Source organism: Vespula vulgaris, chromosome 12 (genome assembly GCF_905475345.1).
Source record: "Vespula vulgaris chromosome 12, iyVesVulg1.1, whole genome shotgun sequence".
NCBI classification, from domain to species: Eukaryota; Metazoa; Arthropoda; class Insecta; order Hymenoptera; family Vespidae; genus Vespula; species Vespula vulgaris.
Window position 1 is genome coordinate 285,173 of NC_066597.1, and position 24,186 is coordinate 309,358.

Genomic DNA, 24,186 nt, shown 5'->3' on the forward strand with positions numbered 1-24,186 from the left:
GGAGCCAGACACTCCTGCGTGCCGGGGAAAGAGGAGGACGAGGAGGAGGACGAGGGGGGCCAGCGAGGGTGACTCCGGCTTTTTGGTCAGGAATTGTTGCCGGTCCCACGCGCACGTGTCTGCTGCCGCCACCACCGTCGCGATATCCGCCTGTCTGTGTGAGCCAGACTTTCCCTGTGTTCGTGTCGCTTGCTCGTGTATCTTTGTAGAGTGCGAGAGAGACATACGGACAGAGACGGGGAGAGAGAGAGGGGGGAGAGAGAGAGAGAGAGTGTGTGTCTGGGAAGGAAGGAGAGACAAAGACGAGAAAGAGAGAGAGAGAGAGGGAGGATGCGGAGGAATATACCTTGTATATTTGTAATAGTGCGTATCCATCCAAATGGAGGGTGCGTCAAAGTGGCCGCGAATTGAGTTTTCCTCAGGGACAGGTATAACTCTCTCTTTCCCTTTCTCCTTCTTTGTCTCTCTCTTCTATTCCTTCCTACTACTCCTCCTTTTTATTTGCACGTTTTTCTTCCTCTCTTGCCCTCTACGTGTATATACGTGTATTTTTGTTTTATCTCTGTCTCTCTCTCTCCCTCTCTCACTTTATCGCACGGCAAATCTTTTCATATTTTACGACGTAAGCTTCGAGCGTTCGTTGTTTGGCAATAATATTCGCTATTGGCCACCATCCAAGAATTTTAGAAAATATCTTTTCGTGGTTATTTTCAAACGTACGTACGTACGTACAAACACGGTTTTAATATCGAATTCTTACGTAACGGAAGGAAGCTGTTCCAAATTGCGTTCCTCCTCCCCACTCTTGAGTCTCTTTCCTCTCTCTCTCTCTCTCTCTCTCTGGTCTATCGGTGGCACGGCTAGGCACGTGCCGATCAGTACGAAACGCATCAGGTACGAAGTACGTACGCGTGAACAAACGCGTCGATTCGTTAACCTCAAATTTCTATGGACAGCCGAGTTTACGAGTCGATAGCTTGACTGCGGGCCTTCGAAAGCGTGGGAAATTCATAGGTATCGTACGATATCTCGCGATAATGCGAGACGAGAGAGACGTCTTTCGTGGAAAGATGCGATAACCTTCGAAAAATGGTGACACGCCGTGACGCGTTTCTCGCATATTAGTATCTCGTAAACCTAAACGATGTTGTGACGTGACTCGAGCGTATATCTCGTGCGTGCAAGGTCGCACGCATTTTCTCTTTTCCTCTTTTTTCTTTCTTTTCTACGTACTTTCAAAGGATCGCCGTGAAAAAAAAGAGAGAAGAGTCGACGATCGGATGCGCTCTATCGATAAATATTTTTTGTATCGACGAATCGAAAGGTGACGACTCTCTCTCTCTCTCTCTCTCGCGCGCGCGCGCTTTTTTCTCGTCGTACTTGGACGAACGCGTATTATCAGGATTATTTGGCGCGTTGAGCACCGCGTACGATTCAGATAGGAGCTCTAAATGCGGCGAAGCTCCTATTTAGACTCCACGGTTGACTCACGCGGCCGTTATTTTTGGAAAGTGGCGTGTTTTCGTTCGTTCGGCTGCGCATACCGCGAAGCAAGCGAGAGAGAGAGAGAAACGAAGAGAAGCGCGTGCGTAAGCGAAATGAGTTTACGTTTTCACGTGCATGCGTGCATGCGATTACGGACGAGTACGAGCGAATGACGTCACAAATTTGCGTATTACTACGCGGAATGGTCGGAGAGAACGCCGAGGCGCGGTAATTTTGAATCGGCGGAAATTCGTGAGATTTAACGTCAAATTTCGGGTTACGGAAGGATTTGCTCGTTTGGCACGCATTTTCGATGAGAAAATGATTTTCTCGCCAGCTCGTAGGAGCCGTGTCGTTCGAACGGCCCTACGAGCTCGATTGCGTCGGCTACGTAGGCGGAAAATAAGTTTTTATCGATCACTAACCTACGACAACCATCTGGCCCGGCCTGGCCCTCGACTAACCGTGGCACGCGTAACAGGGGTGGAGCTCGATTCCAAAGTCTCCCGAGAACGTGAGTTTCCCTTGTTTTCTTTTCACCCTCAATGGGACCAGTCTTTACCCTGGGATCGTCCTTTCATTCTCCTCCTTTCAACGTACGCTCGTCCTTTTCATTTATGATATCGAACAAGATACGATAGAAATTTGATTAACGACGATGTCTCTTTCACGGATCGCTGAGCAACCAAATGAATTCGATATCGGCGTCGCGAGGATTTGGAAACGCAACGCGACGTGCGGAACATTGCGTCGCCATGGCGCTCGTGTGGGATTTTCCATAAACTTCCCCGTCGGTTCGTTGTACTTTCGATCCTTTTCAACGCAAAATGAATAGTAATTACTCCAGATACCCGTACGCCGTTTCAATGCGAATAATTGTCATCGCCAAGCGCGTCTCGCCGGTACGGTATTATTTCATCCGTCTGTTCCGATATTTTCCTGTAGATTTTCAAGCAGAGAAAGGAAGAAGTAAAAGAAAAAAGAAAAAAAAAAAAGGGAAGGAACCGCGATCGGAAGAAGAAAAATATTTAATCTCATTTTTATCTTATCGAGGAACGATTGCCCGATAGGTACTCATAATAGCCTCGATGAGTCAAGATTCTAGTAGATACGATAAGAACCGGAAAGCAACTTTTGAAGCGACGTCGCGTTTAGCGATATCTGAATAGCTCAATCGCTGGAAAACACGAAGTCGACGTATCAAGACATCTTGAGAAATTTATTGTTGACATTTTATCGTTGGCTCTTTCGGTCTCGTATTAAATCCGCCAAGTTTTCCTTTTTAAATTAAGAAGAAGAAGAGACAGTCGCTATTCAATTGTTTCAAAAAATGGGCGTAAAGGCGTTGATAAAGTTCATCGTGAAGCTGATAATAAAATATCGAGTTTCTTGATACAGGCTAGCCAACGACGATGACGAGGAAGACGAACGGGGAGAATAGAATCGTCGCTTCACGGCTGGTCATCTCCCTGGAGATTCGTCGGAATGATTTAACGGCAAGACGTTAATTAACGGCAAGTCCCTCGTCACTGACCTTGCTACTCTTTGTGGAAGGAGCCATATTATAGCGTCGACTATACGTCTGGGACCTACCCCAATCAAATCGAGACTAAACTTCTTCCCTCTCCCATGGCAGAGCTCGCTCTAATCGCCCTTAGTCACGCTAGGAGGAATTGTAGGAAGAGAGCGAATGGAAAGCGGAAAGGACGGATAGAGTCGCGCGATATCAACGATTAAAGTAATCAAATTTTTATAACAATTTCAAAACGTTAAAAAACTTTTATCCAAATATAATCGACTAGCAGGAGGAAAAAGAAAGGAACTTGTCGGGCAATCCTCGAAGCTACAAGTCTTCGATAATTTGCATATCTCAACGGTATTCCAAACGTCTTTGAGAAAGTCGAGGAAGGTGGTATAGAAAATTTCCACCTTTCAACCTTCTTCCTGCTTCTCTCGCTTGGCGACGAAGAGGACTAAGACGACGACGACGACGGCGACGGCGACGGCGACGACGTCTCGTCGATTCGGGCTTTCGCTAAAACGCTATATAGTCCAGGTTCGAGGGAGAATGCCGTGTAGTCTTCGGTCTGACGCACGATATAACGTTGGCATGGCTGGAGGACTATAGTCACTGGCTAGACTGCACCCCCGTCGAGTGTAGGCGGAGGGGGAAGGTCGACGTGGTTCGAGGCTTGGCTCGGAGGGGTGAGAAGGGATGCAGACCGGAGCGAGAGAGGGCGGGGACTCCTACCACGGTGTTCGAGGTAGGGGGCGCTGGCTAGACACCGCTCAGACGGTCCAGGGGGTCGCAGGGGGTAATTTCTGCATTGGCGTCGACACCAACTAGGAAACTTTGCGATTCTACTTGCAGCTGCCGGCTCGTGCGCGTGAAGCTCTTTTCCAAAGGTGGGGGAACGCAGAGAGGATATATATATATGTATATATGTATATACATATGCACACACACTCACACGCGCGCGTATATTTCCCTCTCTCTCGCCCTTTTCGGAAAGGTCATCGAGCAAGCCCTACCACAGCTGGCACCTGCCGACGACGAGCCAGACGCGCACGTGTACCGATTACGTGCTCGATGCGAACAAGAAAACGACCGATAGAGAGACCACCTTCCGTCTCCTCGCTTCTTTGACGCCGATCGCGATCGGACCGTGAGAAAGCGACTCGAGCCTCGTATCTGTCGATCAAAATGATTTTCCCTCGTTTACTGCGTTTCTATTTTACTTTTCGTCGTCTTCTTTCTCATCCTTTTCATTTCATTCATTCACAAAAGTCCTGGAAAATATTGTCCTGACGATCTCATCGGTGCGGCTAATGGATATCATTGTAGCTAAGGAACATAAAAAAAATTTCCAAGAAAACTTTGTTAAAAAAAGCAATGATAATTTGTTTTAAACCAATGTATGGAATTGAATGTATGTAGAAATTGGAAAAAAAAAAAACAGGTATAGGGTGCCACTATACTTTACGCCAATGGATTGGACGGCCAGGAAAGCGGCGGACTGTTTTTTATCGAGTGACTGCAGAGAGTTGAGTCGAGTCGAGTCGAGTCGAGTCGAGTCGAGGCGAGTCTAGACGAGCGGGCGTCTGCCGTTCTCTTTGCCTCCTTATAGATAAGTCCTGCCGACTCCTTCGCTGCTTTGCCACCGCCTTACGTGGTTCTCCCTCGGCCCTCTCTCTCTCTCTCTCTCTACCTTTTTCGCTTGCGTTCTCGGCTTTACCACCGCAGAAGGACATGCCTTTTTTCTCGTTAAAGCTGCCTCGATACCTGGTATCAGTTACGAACCCTGAGACCATCTTTGGCACCGATTACGCGGAAGCTGAAAGATCGACGAATAAAAGCAACCTATTTCTCCCTTTCTCTTGGTCTTTGTTAAGACGAGTACGCCGTCTTGAAAACACGTCTAACGCGTCTACCTTATTCGGAATACTATCTATAAACTTCCTTGATTTTTGTCATACCGTATTAACTTGTTTCAGAATCATGGATAGAATTGATAGATCGGATGGATCAAGATGCTTAATCGTTCGTTTCAGACTCCTCGGAGTGAATTCAACCGATTTGCCGGTGGCGTCAACTCGATCGTCGATTCGAAGCATCGCGAGAACGCCACTCGAGTCTCCGGAAGCGCGAAGCGTCGGCTGCCTGGCGAACGAACGAACGGATGGTTGGACGGATGGATAGGATACGCAGGGACAGGTGGCTCTTCGACGATCCTAAGTGGGCAGGAAGGACACCCGGGCTCTGACGAGGGGCGAGAGACAGACGGATGGACTAGCTTGTTCGCTTACAAGTCAGAGAGAGGGAGAGGGAGAGAGAGAGAGAGAGAGAGAGGGTACAGTTTCGTGTTCGCCCGATGCGTGCAATGCAATTTCCCGCAGGGCCGTCTGTCCGCTTGTGCGGTCGTGCATGCCACTTACGCCATTGTTCCTCCCCCTTTTCGCATACGAAAGTGAACATTCCCGAGATCCGGGAGGAATATAACGCGAGCGAGCTGCTGACCCCTTGTCTCAAGGCGTAACACCTCGTCTACGAGATGTAACCGAATAATGCTTTCTCTCTTTCTCTCTCCCTCTCTCGCGCGATGAATAGTATTGAACATCAGCATTAACATATAATTACTCGAATCTTCGCTATTTTTCATTTCATCTAGTTGATCAGTTGGCGCTCCGAGAAGATCATTTAACGCACGGTTTATCCTACAGCAGGATGTACATCTAGAAGATGAATATCTTTTGGTCGAGCAAGCTCTCGGAATGCGAGAGAAGAAAGGAAGGAAGACGTCTAGGGATCGATTCGAGCAAGCGGAAAACTATGCGACTGGAGAATAATTTATGCGATATTTTCCCGCAAAGCGGTATTGTTACCGTGCGAGGGCACGAATTGGAAACGTTCCACTTGGATTGGTTCCATCGGTTCGAGATAGGACGGATCATCCAAGAGTTTTCGCGCGTTTTCGTTATCTTGTAGCCGAATCCAGGACTCGCTTTTTTTTTTTTTTTTTTTAATTATTTCTTTCGTCAAACCCGAAGAGTGATTTCGAAAAATTGAAAAAAGAGTAGCTCCGTTGTTGTACGCTTTCGACGCCTCGAGGGGCAACGTTAACACTTGGAATTCGTTCATTGTTCGATTCTCGATACGGTGAATAAAGTTGCATTCTGAAGGGCCATCGTCGTGCCTCAAAAACGAAGGGGTCCGCGAGTCGTAGAGCTCTGTCGTCGAGAGTAAAGCTGCCGAGGGGCAGAAGGGAGTGAACCTCGCCGAGCGTAGGAAGGGGAAGCAGCGAAGAGTCGTGACGTCAGCCCTCTTGTCTAATCGTTCAGCCGTCTGTCCGACGACGGCGGCGACGCCGACGACGACGGTGACGATCGACGGTGACGGTCGACGGTGACGGTCGACGGCCGTCAGACGTTGTATCAAAGAGAGTGCACGCAGACTTCGACGTTACGTTTCAATGTCATGGTTGCGTCGACTCGAATCGACCCACCATCCATCCCACTGCGTAAACTTTCATCTCTATTCATTCGTGTCAGGTAACTACTCCGTACTACGTTCCATTTATTTTTCTTTCGCAAGGAGACTAGATGTTCCTTTATTTCAGGAATGAAAATTGAAAGGTTAAAAGGTGAGTAGAGAAAGGGATCGAAAGGTCGGACTCTCGTCCAGCGGTCGGCGACGAGTATATAGCTTAATGCGATCGTCTAGGAGAAAACGGGCGTAACGCGCTCGTTCGGCGTTTCAAGGGGTCTCCGTTACCGGAGCCGCCGTCGTCTGGAGTGCCGACGAGTTTCAGGAGACGCAATTGGGGGTGTGCGAGGGAAGCAGGGAAGGAGAGAAGGGCGGATAGGCGAATGCTGGCTTCGTAGGGCTGGAGACGAGGAAGAGAGGGAGGAGGAGTAGGAGACGAGACGAGACGGGAGGAAAAGGAAGAGTAGTAGGAGGAAGGGTGAAAGGAGAGATGAAAACGGTAGCTGGGCTGGGAGAGGGGTGGAAGGGGTGTCGTTTCGGTCCTGCACTGGTAGAGGGTGCGGTGCCGAAGGGAGCAGACGCGATACTACGCTGCTGGAGATTCCTAGAGGTTTGAGGTTTCGCGGCCTTTATCCCGACGTCTCCTTTTCTCGTCTTCTTCTCGTCTTCCTGCTCTTACCCAGGCAATCCAAATATCGATGCAGGAAGGGAAAGTAATTTTGAAGGATAACGAAATACGATCTAAAGACAATGCTCAGCTTTCTACTTGCGCCTCGATACCGAGACATATTCATAGATCACTCGTTGCCAATTAAGATTTCAAAGCCCTCTCCCATCGTTTTTATCGGCAACTCGTAAATTCATCGAGGAATATCAGCGGTCTCGTAAATCTCCGAGGAAAGAGAAATGGCGGCGGAAATCCATGAGAATTTTCTCCTCTTTACGAATGCAGAAAAGTTCCGTCCTTGGAAAAGTCCCCGACGTAATCGGCCATGGAATAGGTCGGAGGCGAGAGGGAGACGAGGGATGTTACGCTCGCGAACCAAAAAGCGTTTTAATTCCCTGGACGCTTAATTCCGTGCGTACGAATGGCACGCGTGAATATGCATGACCCGACCGGCTTGGCCAGCCGAGCTAGCCAGACGAGCTAGCCAGCCAGCCAGCCAGCCAACGTCGTAACTCCGTACGAACGAAGAACGAAGTCAGGCCAGGAGGTACCGTCGCTTTCGCCGATTTTATTTTGTTTCCCAACTTTTTCGTCGAAACCACGGGAACCTATTAAAATGCCGTTCGCCATGACCGCGCCCGTCTGCCGCCTGCGTTATCCGTTCCTTCCTCTTCCTTCTCCCTTCTAGCCCTCACCTATCTTCCCCCCTTTTTTTATCTTTCCTCCCACGTATTCTACCAGTTTCTCTCATTGCGTTACCGTGGAAAACTTTTCCACCCCCGAGCCACCCCTTTATCGCGCTCGACTCGCTTCGAAAATGAAATCACGCCCAGGTCGCGTCTACGATTCTCCCGTCATTTTCAACATTTTTCATTTTTTCACCTCGTTCTTATAACGTTCCTTATCATTTCCATTTTACTCCGTTGCAAAAACAAGGGTCGTTCACGCGGATAACGACGATGACAATGGCGCGGAGCTTCGCGTGCCTACGTTGGATTGAAGAATTCAAATGCGAATGTGGAAAGAGAAACGAGCTACAAATTACGATCTCGTCCGTACCTACCAAGAAGCTTTTATCGTAGCACGAACGAACGAAAGAACAAGCGAGAGACTGTCTCTTTCTCTTTCTTTGGTACGTTTTACGAGACAAAGCACCCGCGTTTCTATCGTGTTTCTTACGATTCCGTTATTCCTTCCCGTACGAATTCTCGTTAAAATCCGTCCAGAAGGTAAAAACTTGCCTCGTAAAAACGTTAAGTGTCTTACAGTGTCTCGCAGTTAGCAACGATGGAAAGTATATACGAAGTGAGGAATCTAAACTCGTTCGGGGACTCGTGGAAAAACGGAAACTGTCAATCAAAAGACACAGGTGGAGAATCGTGTAACGAAATAGAAAGGATTGGTCTCGTATCGAATCAGTACGTAGGTGAATCACGTCTTTGCATAACGCCGAAGTAAAACTCTCGAGATATAGGTGTTTGAGTTTGCGAGAGGAGAAACGCTTCGGCGTTTCTCACGTCGGCTCGGCGTGTCTCGACGGTGCGAACAACGCGTACACTTTACACCATCTTCAGAGGGGGTGAAAGGAGGTGAGAGAAAGAGAGAGAAGAGAAGGAGAAGGAAGAGATGCAAAGCGGTTGGTCGGAGTCGAAGGAAAGCGTAGAAAGACGTTGTTGACGAGACGATATATCCAAAGGTAGCAGCAGCCGGTGTTGACAAAACACCGAGACGTCGATATGTGTACCCGCGGAAGACGCTTCGTAGCAGTCGATGACACAGCCAGCGAGCAGACGGTCTGACCTGGATGCCTTGTTTGCTTCGCTACCATCGGCTCGACCCGTCTGCACGCTCTTCTCTCTCTCTCTCTCTCTCTCTCTTAAACGTGTACACACGTACAGGTCCCTACATGCATTCGCACACAGTCGCGCCTACACTCCATATATCCAGACTCGATACTGCAACGTGCGTGCCATGAGGTTTTGTCGCAACCTCGAGCACGTGTATACTCGCACTTTGTGTAAGTGTGTTTGCTCGTGTTTCGTGTGTACCACAAAGCTTGCAGAAAGAGATAGAGGTATTCGTAGTGTAAAGTCTAGGCTTTTCCTTCGCGCTGCTTGGTAAATAAAAGACACAGGGTCGGTAGCTTCTTTGAAATTCCTTCGCTTTTTTTTGTTTTTTTTTTTTGCAAAACTTTACGTTTTATGTGATTTTTTCAAAGATCAATCTTAATCGTTCCTTGGTCAAGTTGGATTAAGTATACCGATCTGTTATACTTTTTCTAACGCATCTCTAAATAAGAGTAATGGACCACGAGCAGTTACGTCTCACAGTAGGAGCTCGAAGGAAATGGTGATTCATTTCGTGATACCCCACGACGAGAGAAATGTCCCTGGAAGGGAGCTGCCGTTTCTACGTAATTTGCAGTGAAAGAGACACTCGCCGTCTCCGCGTTTCTCTCCTCGTAAAAAGTTTCTTCTTCGAGATTGGGTCGTGAGATGAGTACTCGCGACGATATACCGCTGCGTCTACTCGGCTTTTCGCTCGTTAAAAGGAGAAGAGGTATTCGAATGTAGGTAGAAATGTTGAATACCTAAATAGAAATTGACTAATTAGACGTGTTAATAAAACGTCTTGCAGTCTTGCTTTTGAAAATTGTGGCAACGTTTTAATCGAGTATTTCGATGCTTGAACGCTTTATGACGATCATAAATTCGACTATCGAAAAAAATAAATAAAAATTCCAATTTTTTTCAGCGACAAAAACAAGTCATAATCCGTTACATTTTTATAAACGTATTAATAACTCGTCGACTCGACGACGACCCATATCCGTGTCGATCAAGAGACTAAATGAACGAGTCATTTCGTTCATTGTCACGAAGCAGATGTTCGAAAGGATCTCTCTTTTTGTACCCAATTATTTACGATTGCGATTTGGTAATTTTTTTGTTCGTCGGAGAAGAAAAGAAAAGAGAAAGCAACGAGAGACGTCGAGGTAACGCGTGGGCGATAGATAACCGTTAGAAGCATCGTAATAGGCGGATGAGTTAATTAGAGGGATTTAAGAGCCGAGAAGCACACCGGTATTACGTGCCGATCAAAATGAATCGCTGTCTCAAAATGTCGCCGATAATCTCCGATGCATCAACGACAATAGCAACAAAGTGCTTTTGTCTTAAATCGAGGAATTCCAAGTGCAGCAGTTGATGATTAAATCAAAGTATCATCGCGGCGCCAGTTAATTAATTAGAAATTTGCTTAATTAAGTGATTTAGTAGGCCGAATACCGTAGCAATTAGCACGTGTACCCGCCGGCGTCTGAGAGGAGCGCCGAGTAAACAGAGGCAAGACTAGAGAAGGAGCCTTGGGAAGAGGCAAAGAAAACACAGACTGGTGTTATTTCTTACCTAATCAAAAGTGAGTAAAAAGAAGAGGCAGAGAGATGGAGAGAGAGAAAGAGAGATTTCTCTAATTGAAAATATAGATAAAACATGTTAGAAATGTAAACGTCAAATCGAATACGGCGCGGCAGAATTGCGCCAGGGAAAAATGCATTCTGCATGGCTTTCCATTTGTATGCACCCTTCTCGATGCGTTTCGGACAATGATTGGATACTTCCATTAGCGCTCATAGATCGAACTTAACGTTTAGATTCTCTCTCCTTCTCTCTCTTATACGCACGTACACTGAACGTACCTGTATTTTAAACATATCGAAAATTAACAGGAAGTTTAATTAAAAAACGTAAATTAAGGTACGCCTGATTAAAATACCGACTAATTTTCTACAGTCGTTACCACAAATTTCCAATGAACTTCTTTGTTTTTTCTTCTTTATTTTTCAGCGAACTTGAAGATTGGAAATATATTTCCCTCTCTCTCCTTCGAGTCCTCTTATTTGTATCCCGTCTGAAGCCTTAAGAGATTTCTCTGAAATATTCCAAAGCCCTGGTTACGCGTATCAAAGGAATCCTCGCGCTCATTACACATACTTTCCCCTTTCCGCTTTGAAACATATAAAGCGAGCTTGCGGAGTTGTAAAAGAGGTGCTTAAATCCGGTGACTTTCTTCGTTGAAGGAAGAGAAAGAAAAAAAAAAAGAAGGAGAGAACGTCTACAGCGTACGCCAGGTCTTCTTAGAGCGTACACAAACACATACATGGAATATATCGAAGATGGCGTCTAGCTAGACTAGACGAAAGAAAAATACGAAAAAGAACGGACTAGACGAAGGCTAGACTTATCTCCTATAGACAAACGCGCGTGTACACACGGGATCGAATTTTTGCGTTCTCTTTAAACCCAATCGCGGAGAACGAATCGAGTACCATAGAAAACGAACGTGGAAAACGAACGGCGAACAATATTTCCTAGCACCGTCGCGCCGGTCGCCGATAAATACAGACTTCGCGCATAGCGGCGCCCTACCGGTTTTGCGGTATCTCGAACGGCTTAATGGCACTGTTAACTGCCGTATTATTTAACGGGGATTTATGCATTGCAGTCTGCCGATTAAAACACTACGGTGGTTAGGGGGAGGGGTAGGGGGAGCGTGGTAGAGGACCGAGCGAAAGGGTGGCGATGAGGTTTGGGTGCTGTGAGTGGAAGTGAGATAGAGATATAGAGGAAAGCAGAGAGAGAGAGGGAGAGAGAGAAGTGGTGGCGACTAGAGCCGACAAGGACGAGAGGGTTGGCGGAGTGCACGATACCCTTAATCCTTCATAATAGCTTGCTCTGATAAACAGTCCACCCTTTCACCCTTCTCGTCTTTCTCACCACTACTGGAAACTCGGGACTCGTAAAAATCCTCAAACCGATTATATACATATAGGCAGGTATCAATGAATCGGTGTTTTTTTTTTTTTGTAATTAGTAATTTTCACATTTTTCTCTAGCATTTCGTGCGTCGTAGGAATGGTACAATAATCTGGAAAGAAGTGATATAGCAACAAATCGTTCGGCGTATACCTAAAGAGAAAAAGAAGAAGAAATGAAGTAAGGAAGTAGAAAGAGAAAGAGAAAGAGAAAGAGAGAGAGAGACGAAAGGCTCGTGAATCATCCACGTCACGATCGCTGCCAATGGGATCTCGGATCTCCCGGGCGATGCTATTGGAGGATTTGCATCTTCCGTCTGTACCGAATGCCAGAGGAACTTGGTTCGTGCTGCTGCTGCTGCTGCTGCTGCTGCTAGTAGTGCTGGTGCAACGAGGACGATGGGAAATCCGGTTGGGCATATATTCGCGGATGCGCGAATACGACGAGCTCTCGTGGAGGGAAAAGAGATGGAACGAAAGGAGAAGGAGGAAGAGGGAGGAAAGATAGAGCTAGAATGCGTATGTGTGTGAGAGAGAGGAGAGAGAGAGAGAAACGGAGCATGGTCGATGTGTCTAGCCTAGCCCGGTTGGCTGGCTGGCTGGCTGGCTGGCTGGCTGGCTGGCTCGGCTGGCTGGATGAACCAGGGACCGTCTAGCTTGCGCTGCCCCGCACAAACTCGGCATTATCTATACGTCTAGACACCCCTGCGCCACACCAGAGAAAGGAGTGAGAGAGAGGGAGAGAGAGAGAGAGAGAGAGAGAGAGAGACTGTAGGCGGCTTGGCGTACTGCTTGTAATTTACAGCAAGCCCCACCGTGTCTTTCTACGCTCGCTCTAACCTACCAACTTCCTCTCCTTCTCTTCTTCTCCATCTTGGCCCATCTCGTTACACTCTCTCCTATCTAGCTAGTCTTCCTGTGTAAACTCACCCCACGAGATACAGTTATACAACTTTGTTGTTACCGCGCTAAGGTCCGACCACCGATCGTGGTCAGTTTGGATTGATTCAGATTCTAATAAATAAATCTTTTACACGATGCTCTTGATGAGAACTTTTAGTTCTCGTTTCTTTAAATTAAATTAGAGCTCGGTTCCATTTGATCGCTTTAGAAAATAATTGAATTCCCTGGAAAATTTTACTCTGGGATGGTGTTTGTTAACGGGATCGTAACTTCTAGCTCTTGGGGACCACGAAAAGAGCACGCACTTTCTCAGACGGTATCGTTACGAGATTAAACCGACCGAATCGCCTTAGACTCGACCTTCAAAGAAACTCTCTTGTCCATCTCCAAGTACCCAGAGTGAGAGAGGGAGAGAACACAAAGTTTCTCTGGCCGGGACTCGAGAGAGGCAAGAATTAAGAAAGGAAGGTAGGAAGGAAGGAAGGAAGAACACGAGTCAGGTGCGTACGACGTCGAACTTGGTGAGTTTCGAGAACGCAATTTTCCCAGAGGAATCGGTCGTCGCTAATGCCATGGCGACCATAAAGTCGAACGGAGAAGAGAGCGAGAGAGAGAGAGAGAGAGAGAGAGAGAAAGTTATACTTACTAGGAAGAGGAGAGTTAAAGGAGGAAGCTCGGAGGTTGTAGCCGTCGTCGAAGTTCGAGGGGTTCAACGAGCTGACGCTTTAAGCAATGTAACTTACAGAAACTACGCTTCCGAGCGGTCTCGGGCGCAGATTAGTCGTAATCTCGGCGCATTGCACTCTGCAGATCCAGTCCTCCTCCTCTCTCTTCCTCTCACCATTTATGTTCGTCGTGAGAAAGAGAGACAGGGGGAGAGAGAGAGAGACTCTATCGACGTCTCCTTCTCCTCCTTGCGACCTTCCTCGAGCTTCCTTCGTGTGTTACACCACGAAGTCGCACCGATATAACACCGAGTCTCGTAACTTCCAACGCATACACGTAGCCAGCTTAGTCGGTGCTTATATCGCCGCTTTGATTATTTCCTAGAGGCTTAAGCCAAGTCTACGCCCTCGCTCGCCTCGCTGCTATCAACGGGTTACAACCGCGGCGAAGATTAAACGCTTTCTCGATTTACGAGTCCGCGGTATCCCTTAGCCTTCGGCTTTTCTTAAGGAACATGGCTTGATTTATCTATATTTAGCTCTCGCTATTGGTCGATGTTCGATGTAAGCAACCGATGTCTTCGTGCTTCCCAGAGAGAACGAAAAATATTTTCTTTGTGGAAGGAGAATATAGAAATTTGTTCTTTCTCTTTTTCATCGACCTAATGTAAAAAATTAAGAACAGGATTTAAATCTCGTGACAGATTTTACGACGGCAACGCCTAACGTGGTAACTGTATCGAACAAACAAGATGGATAGAACATGTTCGTTAGTGATGAACGAGAATCGCGTATTACGTTAATTGATTAAGGCGACGTTGTAAAGAATAAAAAAGAATGGAGAAAAATCAAGACTACAAGGAGAGCAAGAAAGTCGACAGAACGCTTCACATAAAGCGTTATGATAATATCAAAAATCCAGTGATTTTCGACAGAATTAGGTACGTCGACGCGTTCACTCGCACGTCTCTTTTTTAAAGGAGAAAGAAATAAATAAAGAAAACACCTTGACATTTTTGTGAATTTTAGTAAAGAGGTGATAAAAGCCGAACGAGAGGCAGAACGGAAATGGTTGGCGAGATACGAATGTTTGTCCAGAGAATATTTTCAAAAGGTACCATAAAAATACTCGTGCGTACAATCGTGCGGCCGACCGGTCACGAATTTCAACGAGTTCCAATGCCACTGACCGCAGGTGCTGGCCGAAGAATGCAGAAAAGCAGCACTTCCGGCGGATACTTTCAAGCGAAAACCGCCGGAAGACCCGACTAAATGTTCACCAATTCCCTTGAAACCTTCACCGGCCGTTCCCAGAACGGCGTCCGCAATGGTCGGCTGGAGATCTTCTCGCATGGAATACAATCTAGAGTTCACCGGCCCTATGTATATTTCACCAAAATGGACCGCTCGTTCATCCACGGATATAGAAAATTATCTGGCTCAACAAAGATTTATTTTTCTCGGTTGAATGTGGGCGTATACACACGCGCACGCGCACCATATATACACACACCCACATAGATTTTAATTAATATCAAAACGAAGATGTGACGGTAAGTGTTACAGATATAATGAGATAGGATTTTAAATGCGGGTACGAGTACACGATTCGTTTAATTTGAAAATGCATTTTAAAACGTTAAAAAACCTTATAAAAACGATGTTTTCAATTGTACTATTTCGAAGGGTCTCGTCGATTTCTTTCCTGTTTACACGCTGAACCACTTCTGTTTTAACGTGGGTGGTAATTTCTCCGTTAATGCGATTGGATTCACTTCGACCGCGACCATTTCTTCGTTGTTCAACCAGTTCAAATAGACAAGGTGCTGTAGAATCCGCACATATAATTTCTCGTAAAACGACAATGATAAAGAATAAATCGGGATAGACATTAAAAATTACCTTGTATTTTTTGGCAACTTTGAAAGCATGTTGCGATTGCAAACTTAAAGCAGAGCTGCTATCTTCCGTGATATCGCCATTTTCACATTTTGGTATTTTCGCTTCTTTTTCTGGCAATTCATTTGCTTTATTTATGATATATACGGTAGAATCATCATGCATTATTATAATGTTCTCGTTGTATGAATCAAAACAAATATTTATTATCGGAAACGGACGTGCCAACCATTGTTTCGGAATACGACTTTGCAAGTTATTTGAAAATTGAGTGTACTGTTTTCTGGGTATATTATACTCGACGATCTAAAAACGTAATATTCGACATGAGATAAAGGCATGACGTACTAAAGTTAAATTCATATGTCATATAAGTCTGTAAGCTTCGATATATAATTATACCGTAACAATAATAAGGCTATAATAGCGTCACATTTTATAGTTGGAATTTTATTTTTCTTACCTTATGATCGGAATATACGACGACGAGATTTAGAGTACTTTTTTGTACGGCCATAGCTGTCGGCGGGCAACTGTACTTGGGTAGCTGCCACGGCTGAAGAGATTCTCGCGTAAGATCTCCATCGACTTTGTATATTGCAATACTGCTTTGACGATCGGCACATATTAAATACTTGCTATCCGGTGAAAAGCATACGAGACTGACATTTACGATAGATTCATTCGTCGTTTGGAACGATCCAATGTGCCTCAAACTTTTCTTATTCAATTTGTATAGCGTTACTACGTTCTCCTTTCCATCGTTGTTTATCGTCACTAATAGTTTACCGTTTGGACTGAACAACATTTTCTGTATTCTGTTCGCAGATATATCGGTATCGTTTCTTGACAACAGAGCGTCTCCCTCTACTACGTCAAAATTGAATACTCTGACATGAGTATCCGTGGAATACACAATAGTTTTGGAATCTTTACTAATGGCACAAGATAAAATACTTTCAACCCCTTTTGTTCTAAGTTCTAATAATTTCATAGGTTCTTCATCCAATTGGTGTAACATGCCTACTTTTACAGATTCCGAAGAAGTTTTCACCGACGATCCGAGTCTCCACAATTCGAGATAATTGGTATAACATAACAATACACATCTAGATCTTTTGCATAAGATAACGGAAGGTGGCTGAAGCAAAGGTGGATATTTCACTAATATCTTAGGAGGATAACTCGATTGAGCTAAATATCCGTCTACTCCAGCAGAGTATAATTTACCATCTGCCTCTACCAACGCTCTAACGTCGTGAGAATGTAATCTCCTTTCGATACCCTTTACCCATTGTGGTTTTCCGCTAGATTTTAAAGTAACTTTACAGAAACTTCGTACGACAGGGTCAACTCCCGCGCAATAGACAACATTTTTTTCGTGAGACAAAGTGACCGCCAATATATCGGCAGTATGACTTTCGTGAGACTCGATTAAAGTGCCCATATGAGGATCCCAAAAGGACAAATAACCACGAGAGTCGCCAGAAATAATTAAATTATCGTCTGTCACTGCGAGACACCATACGATAGTTTCTTTCTTTGCTTCCGTTCTAGACGTGGTCATTTTATGAATCGCGTGACCTGAAACGGCGCTCCAAACTCTTACGGTATCCGTGGATCCTGTATATATCATTTCTCCTGTATTATCCCATTTAATGCATAGAATTCTCCCTTTTTGTTTGTCAAATATCCGTTCGTAAATTAACGTATCTTCCGCGATAGAAAACGTATTGATGTATCCATCCTCTGTACCAACGGCAATAAGCGTTTTTTGTTGATTAACGTCCATGCACCATGCTGCTCCACCTGTAACTGCTACCTTATATTTAATTCCCAACGTAATTAAATTGTATTCCACGATTAGACCATGAAGACCAGTCGAGAAAAGTCTCGAACCGATCCAAAGAATGCTTTCCACAGAATTTTCAGAATGACCAGGGATTGTACACTCGACGAACGGAGCATTCCCAACATTCCATACCTCTATCGAATTATCGTTTCTACGAATAACAAGAAAATAACACGCGTAAAAATCAATTTGACGCTTGTATACATTGAAATTATAAAAACTAACCTAGCAAGTGCTAACTTCTTCGTTTTTGGTTCGTGACACAAACAAGTAGCGGACTTAGGTTCCAGATCGTAAAATCTAACGTTATGTATTTTAAACGTTGTCATATTTCACAAAGATATCTTACATTCGTTTACAAGACTATCCTAAATTCAAACGAGATATTACACACACGTGGTATTCAAGCTATTACTGATTATGCCTCTGTATAACAGTGTTATTACTAGCGTAAGACCTTGATCCGAAGAACCAATGAAAAGCAAGATTTTTTTCTCTTCGTTCTCATTGTTGATATATTTTAATAAAACGAAACGACGATTAATTAATAATAATATTTAATAATTAAATATTGGAGAGAGATATCGATCGAACATGAACCATATAAATGAGTAACCCTACTAAAAGTTCGACGCGACTCGTTAGCCAATCAGCATAGAGCTATTACAGAAAGTGATTATCGCTGTTTGGAAATGCTTGGAAATACTTTACTTATCGATTTTTTATTAACAACGAAGACCCTTTGCCTCGAAAGCTCATAAATTGTTAATCTTCTGTTCTATGGATGTGTGTATATAACCTAAATATAATAAGATATTCTTTTTCTTGTTAGTAAACACATTTTACGCAGGCGCATAATCTAGAAGACGCCCTGTAGTTCATCCTACTTGATATCAATTACTTTTGGTTAGAAAACCATCGAAACTTGCCAAAGTGCGCTATTCGTTCTGCTACGTTGGAGGACGTATATTGACAATTGGATTGCGTGAGAACGATTTAAAGTAGGCTTTTTCTCGACTCGAAGACTTCTCTTCTTGCAAGTTACAAGTTCTCGGCCTTTTACATCTTATTCCTTCACGGAAAATAATTATCAAAGCCAAAGTAAACAGGTAAATAAATACAAATCGTATTCGGCGCACGAATGTGCCTTATTATCGATTGTAACTATTTCTAGAAGGTACTACATCGTATGCATTTACTGTCATTTTGCGAACGTACACGTTCGATCAACATTTAATACTATATTTATCGAATGTTATAAGAACGTATTATTGCTCAAAGTGTCGTAACGGTTGAAAGGTACATATAATGTAAAACTTATCTCGTATCTCTCTAAACTTATCACGATAATTTCACGGAAAAAGTTAATGGTATTTTCCCGGAATAGCCGGAAAGTAATTGTGACGTTTTAAGTTTCATTTTAATTACTAGAAAACTACGTATACGTATCTTCTTTTATGCGTAGATCGATTATCTACGATTTGTAAATATTGATCTGAATATTAAATGTTTTGGTAATTGTCGCCGTCCTCGTTTGTTGTTATGAATTCTTCGCATTGCTTATTTAGGAAAGACTTATCTGCGAACTGTTCTTTGTCTTCCTACATTTCGACGAACGTATTTTCTTCGTAGGTTATAATTCGTAACGTCGAATTATCGCAATTAATAATATATACCTACATTAATAATAAGCTTCTTCTTACGAGGACGTATTCTACCTTATAAGCTATTAGTAATTGTTATCTATGCGAAATAATAACAAAAGATTTTATTAGTGATAAGATAGACGTACAGTGTTCCAAGAACTTAGCTGTATTCATTTTTTTTTTTTAACTCTATATTACTTTTAGCTACATTACGCGCACGCACACACATACGTACATGTACTATACTGTAAGATAATGTGTTTATATTATTAGCATGTTATTACCTCTTTAAGGTTGCCGATACATTCGTGCATTGCTGTTTTCTTATTACATTGTACTATATCAACTTGTTATAATGATAGATTCTTTTTCAGTTAATACAAGCAAAAAGATGACCACTTGGAACGTACCAGGTGCAGGATACTATCCAGGGCAACAAGGTTTTAATTTTTTTCTTACGTTTTAACCAAAGTTATATTCTTTTTTTTTTATATTAATTTGATGTATTAATACAGCATACTGTCACAGCCTGCAGAATGCACTGCAATAATGCTTCAAATGGCATTTGTCATTTCGTCTCATCTCTGTAACATTTATATATATATAATCCTATATTCATCTGATAAAAGAAATTATATTTATTTTTTATTACCCAATTTGTAAAATATATTTAATATATATATATATATATATATATATATATATATATATAAAATATATGCTAGCACTTTACAACCCTATAGGAAATATAGATTCAAGATATTAATGCAATATGTGCCAAAACTTTCTCCGCATCTATATAGTCAATTAGTAAATACAGTTTCTGTAAAGGCATAGTATTGACATAGCTGATTAGTAAACGACATTTATCATACATATACAAATAATATGCTCTTCTGCAAGAAACAAAGATGTTGTTCATATCCGTACGATGTGGCACGCAATGTATTAATGTTTATCACGATCGTGTAATAATAATTCTTCACGATAATGCATGCTTATATTATAATATAGAGGGTATTGTAAAGAAAATATTGGAATACGTTCGTTCATGTTTGTCAATGTTTGTTACGTAGGTTTTCCTTACCCGCCACAAAATCCTGGTTATCCGCCGCCGCAGGAAGGATATCCACTTCCATATTCGGGAGGAAACGCTCCACCACGTAAACAAAATTTGTTTAATAGACGAGTTGTCAAACGATTGTATTTATTATATTTCATTTCTTTTTATTTTAGCACCAGGATTTGTGCCACCACCAGGTGTACCACCTTACGGTCACGTTCCACCTCCTACCGGAACACCATTTGGTGTAACTCCGCAACCAGGGATGTATGGTTCAAGTTATGCGGAAGATCCCTTACAAGACGACATAAAGGGATTTGAGTTTAATGACAAAACGATAAGAAATGGGTTTATTAGGTGTGCATCTTAATGTTAAAAAGATTGATCAGCCTTGTCGCTGATCCTGATTCGTGATATGATATAATTAATTTTTTTTTTATTTACAGAAAAGTATACTCAATTTTAATGGTTCAGTTATTAATCACTCTATCATTGATAGCTACATTTCTGTACCATAAACCAACACAGAGATGGGCGATGCAACATCGAGAAATATTTTGGATTTGTTTTGCCGCGACAATAATTTTGATCATTTGTATGGCTTGTTGTACCAGTGTTAGACGTAAGGCTCCGATGAATTTCATCTTTCTTTTCTTATTTACGTTAGCGGAGGGAGTTTTATTAGCGATGGCTGCATCTACCTACAAATCGGAAGAAGTAAGTTACATTTTAAGGAGTAAGTTGTTCTTCATGATGGAACGAGTTTGGAATTGTTAATATATACGGTATCTTCGCTTCACAGGTACTGATGGCAGTCGGAATAACGGCAGCTGTTTGTTTAGCGCTAACAATTTTTGCGTTTCAAACGAAATACGATTTTACCAGTTGTCATACCGTTTTGTTCATAGCTCTCGTTGTCTTAATTATATTCGGTATTATTGCAATGATTTGGCCTAGTAAAATCATGCAACTTGTTTACGCATCGTTGGGTGCGCTTATTTTTTCATTCTATTTGATTTATGATACTCAAATGATAATTGGAGGTAAACACAAGTATTCGACTTCTCCTGAAGAGTACATTTTTGCGGCATTGAATTTGTACCTAGATGTTATTAACATTTTCGTGGATATTCTCTACATCATTGGTGCGTCTCGAGATTAACGTAAAGAAAATACTTGAACATTCCGCTGTATTAAACTTCTCTACTAAACGCGTAGTAGGCTTTTATTTATCACCTTGCTTCGACTCTCTATACTTTTTCCTAGAGAGTACACCACAAGTGAGGGAAGGGAGAAATGTAAAGCGAATATTGTCTAAGGAGAATTAGCTTTTACATATTTTCCTATATATGGACAATAGGAGAAAAACAAAAAAAACAAAAAATGGTTACCATCTGGCCCAGTTTTACGTTTAGTCTTTCATTTTGAAAATGAAAACTGTTTCTTATTATTTTATTTTGAAATTATATGTATCATGATTTTCGTCGATCTTTAATATCATTGATAATCATTTTGTCGTTGTTATTTAGTTGCTGCACTTGATCATTATTATAATTTTAATCGTAGATAAAGATTATAAGATAAGACGTTTCTTATAAAATATAAAAGTAATTTTAATCTGTAGAAATTAATTCGTTTCGATTCCTTTTTTGTAAAGTGAAAATTATCATTTCTCAGAGATATTTTCCATCTCTGACGATTAATTTTTCCTCTTGAAAATTTTAATTAGGAACTACCTGTTTATTTTTTTATTTTTTCTTTCTTTCTTCCCCCCCCCCCAAGTTACCTTCACGTCGTTCCAACGGGCACTCATAACATTATTGTTATGCACTTTATATATGACAATTGAATGAATGATACAATTGCTAAATTATTAATATCATTATTCCTTACTTTAATGATGAAAATATTAGATGTGTAACGTTATATGCAGTCTAGCGATTGATAGAAAATCCTAGACACTTGATCGCTCTTTATGTATTTATATAGGTATTTGTCAATATGTTTAATCTTTGTTCATGTTTGAATAATAAAAGTTACAGATATAAAATAATTATCATTCTATTTTCACCGTACTTGTACACGGTAAAGACTTCGTTTGTACTCGTAAAATATTTCGTAAAAACGCGAATAATTCGACTCGATATACGTGTATATATCGATGTATATATGTATCGAAATAAGTTCTACAATATTTAACATTGAAAGGATCATAGAGCAATAATGGAATGACTTCGAAATCTTGAATATTTATATTTATAGTAAATTAGTCTTACACAAATAGGATAAAAGCTTTTGGTTCAAAGCTTTTCAATTTAAATTTAAAAAGGATCCAATTAAAACTTAATTGTAAAGAAGCCACGTGATGTGCAACGTTCATATGAAAAAGCATTAAAGTTTACATAGATAGATAGAAATGTTTAAAATGTTAGCATTCGTTCTCATGCTTCCCATGGTAACAGATTTCAGCTTCGTAACAAACGATATGACATAACTAACTTTGTTCGACCACTAATGCATATTTTCGTATGAAAAAATGAAGCCTTATCGATAAAGCTAATATCAATAGATATTCTATATTAGCTTTCTTCATCAACGGAGGTTCAGTCTGTATACGTGCATTAGACACACTTACAAATATATTTATGTATGCATAAAATAGCATTTACAGTTCATTCTCTGAAGCCTGTGGATATAATGAAAGAATTTTACATTGAAAAATAAAGTTGGATAATTTGTTGACAACCCTTCATTAAATTGTACTCAATGTTATTACCACAATTGACATCCAATTAACTGAATCAGTTTTGATCAGGCAGTGTCACAAAGAGTTTAATTATGCTATTATGTTTTAAATTATGTTCTATATCTATCCACAAATCTATTTCAAGTGGCACGCGTTTATATATATATATATATAGATATATATATATAGATATAGATATAGATAGTTTATTATGCGCCATTAAATAAATAATATAAAATTAGCAGCACCGATTGGAACTTCTCTCCACCCTTCTATCGACGGTTACTCTATCCGGAGCATCCTGCGGTTCTTTTCCCTGAATTTTCTCCAAAATTGCTTCTGCTAATTCACTGAATGCTCGATCGATATTGATGTTAGCTTTTGCAGACGTTTCCATAAATCTGATGCCGTGCTCTCTCGCTATCTACAAGAAATAATTCTTTATTGGCAACATAATTGTTAGAACGCTGTCGGTGTTGATTAAATTATGTAATATGTATCTTACTGCTTCTCCTTTCTCAGTACTAACGACGCGTTTATCTTCCATATCACTTTTGTTACCAAGTATCATTTTTTCTACGTCTTCATTTGCATGCTGCAAGAGTATCGATTATAAAACATGACGGCACTGAGAAATAATTGATCCTGCGCCATAAAAACACTTGAAAAGAATATTTACCTCGTCGATATTTCTTAACCATTTAACTATATTCTCAAAAGTTTTTTCATTCGTTATATCGTAAACGAGCATTATACCCATGGCACCTCTGTAATAGGACGTCGTGATGGTATGAAATCTTTCTTGACCAGCAGTGTCCCTAGAAACATTTCCGTTTAGAACAATCGTACCAAAGGGATAACGATCTACTGCGCCTTACCATATCTGTAATTTGATCTTTTTCCCTTTCAACTCGACGGTCTTGATTTTAAAATCGATACCTGTAAAAATATGACGATCGTTAGGAGAATCGTCATAAATATACCAAATAATTAAAAGAGACGAGGAGAAGGTGATCGATAAAAATTGACGTTCGAAGGTAAGGCGAACTCGGGGCGATTTAAATCGGCAGTCTAACCTAAACGATCGAAGCAAAATCGTTCTAGGAAACAATCGAAAGGAAAAATAACGGCCGATCGAATGATCAATCGCTTTAAATCTCACCTATGGTAGAAATGAAGGTCGTAGAGAAAGCGTCGTCGGAAAATCTGAAGAGTATACAAGTCTTGCCGACTCCGGAATCACCGATGAGGAGCAACTTGAACAACAGGTCGTACGTCTTTTTCGCCATTTCACGGAGCTGCTTCTCGTTAAGGATACTTGGGATTAAAGAGGGAAAAGAACGATCGCTTGCGGTAGTGTAAAAAGGAAGAGGATATCCTGAGGATCGAGGATGTCTCGAACATCGAACGCTACGTGCCGATTTATAAGAATTTCAAGGTCGAACGAGGGCGCGTCTCGACGT

The 24,186-nt window shown here is 42.1% G+C and overlaps 4 protein-coding genes across 15 annotated transcripts; 2 read left to right on the top strand and 2 right to left on the bottom strand.

Annotated features, from left to right (window-relative positions):
* The first annotated feature begins 52 nt into the window (after positions 1-52).
* Positions 53-14,989, top strand: LOC127068136 (uncharacterized protein C20orf85 homolog). 10 transcript variants are annotated; one of them, XR_007782834.1, is made up of 6 exons: positions 1,533-1,999; positions 2,884-3,223; positions 5,038-6,534; positions 6,603-8,268; positions 8,405-10,553; positions 10,982-11,960. XR_007782834.1 is itself a non-coding variant. In XM_051003887.1 (5 exons), exons 3-5 carry the CDS (start codon positions 14,355-14,357, stop codon positions 14,983-14,985), a joined length of 462 nt encoding a protein of 153 aa, XP_050859844.1. In that variant the 5' UTR covers positions 5,012-6,534; positions 6,603-8,562; positions 14,222-14,354; the 3' UTR covers positions 14,986-14,989. The 10 variants fall into 10 exon arrangements, 4 of the variants coding, with proteins under 4 accessions (XP_050859844.1, XP_050859845.1, XP_050859846.1 ...); XR_007782835.1 differs by having other exon boundaries at positions 6,603-6,626; positions 6,707-10,553; XR_007782832.1 differs by having other exon boundaries at positions 5,038-5,294; positions 5,655-6,534; positions 6,603-10,553.
* Positions 14,990-15,129: 140 nt separating this feature from the next.
* Positions 15,130-17,879, bottom strand: LOC127068107 (U3 small nucleolar RNA-associated protein 4 homolog). The gene is made up of 4 exons (XM_051003839.1): positions 17,494-17,879; positions 15,880-17,419; positions 15,420-15,722; positions 15,130-15,343 (listed from the first exon to the last, which is right to left on the bottom strand). Exons 1-4 carry the CDS (start codon positions 17,595-17,597, stop codon positions 15,227-15,229), a joined length of 2,064 nt encoding a protein of 687 aa, XP_050859796.1. The 5' UTR covers positions 17,598-17,879; the 3' UTR covers positions 15,130-15,226.
* A 143-nt stretch (positions 17,880-18,022) lies between these two features.
* On the top strand, positions 18,023-22,030 carry LOC127068125 (protein lifeguard 1). Of its 3 annotated transcripts, none has more exons than XM_051003871.1 (6): positions 18,024-18,377; positions 19,289-19,354; positions 19,991-20,077; positions 20,151-20,334; positions 20,424-20,694; positions 20,780-22,030. In XM_051003871.1, exons 2-6 carry the CDS (start codon positions 19,306-19,308, stop codon positions 21,137-21,139), a joined length of 951 nt encoding a protein of 316 aa, XP_050859828.1. In that variant the 5' UTR covers positions 18,024-18,377; positions 19,289-19,305; the 3' UTR covers positions 21,140-22,030. The 3 variants fall into 3 exon arrangements, with proteins under 3 accessions (XP_050859830.1, XP_050859828.1, XP_050859829.1); XM_051003872.1 differs by lacking the exon at positions 18,024-18,377 and adding an exon at positions 18,418-18,567; XM_051003873.1 differs by lacking the exon at positions 19,289-19,354 and having other exon boundaries at positions 18,023-18,377.
* Positions 22,031-22,210: 180 nt separating this feature from the next.
* Positions 22,211-24,029, bottom strand: LOC127068133 (ras-related protein Rab-10). Its single transcript, XM_051003884.1, has 5 exons — positions 23,886-24,029; positions 23,602-23,662; positions 23,403-23,541; positions 23,229-23,318; positions 22,211-23,147 (listed from the first exon to the last, which is right to left on the bottom strand). The coding sequence occupies exons 1-5, from the start codon at positions 24,010-24,012 to the stop codon at positions 22,962-22,964; spliced, it is 603 nt and encodes a 200-aa protein (XP_050859841.1). The 5' UTR covers positions 24,013-24,029; the 3' UTR covers positions 22,211-22,961.
* Positions 24,030-24,186: the final 157 nt, after the last annotated feature.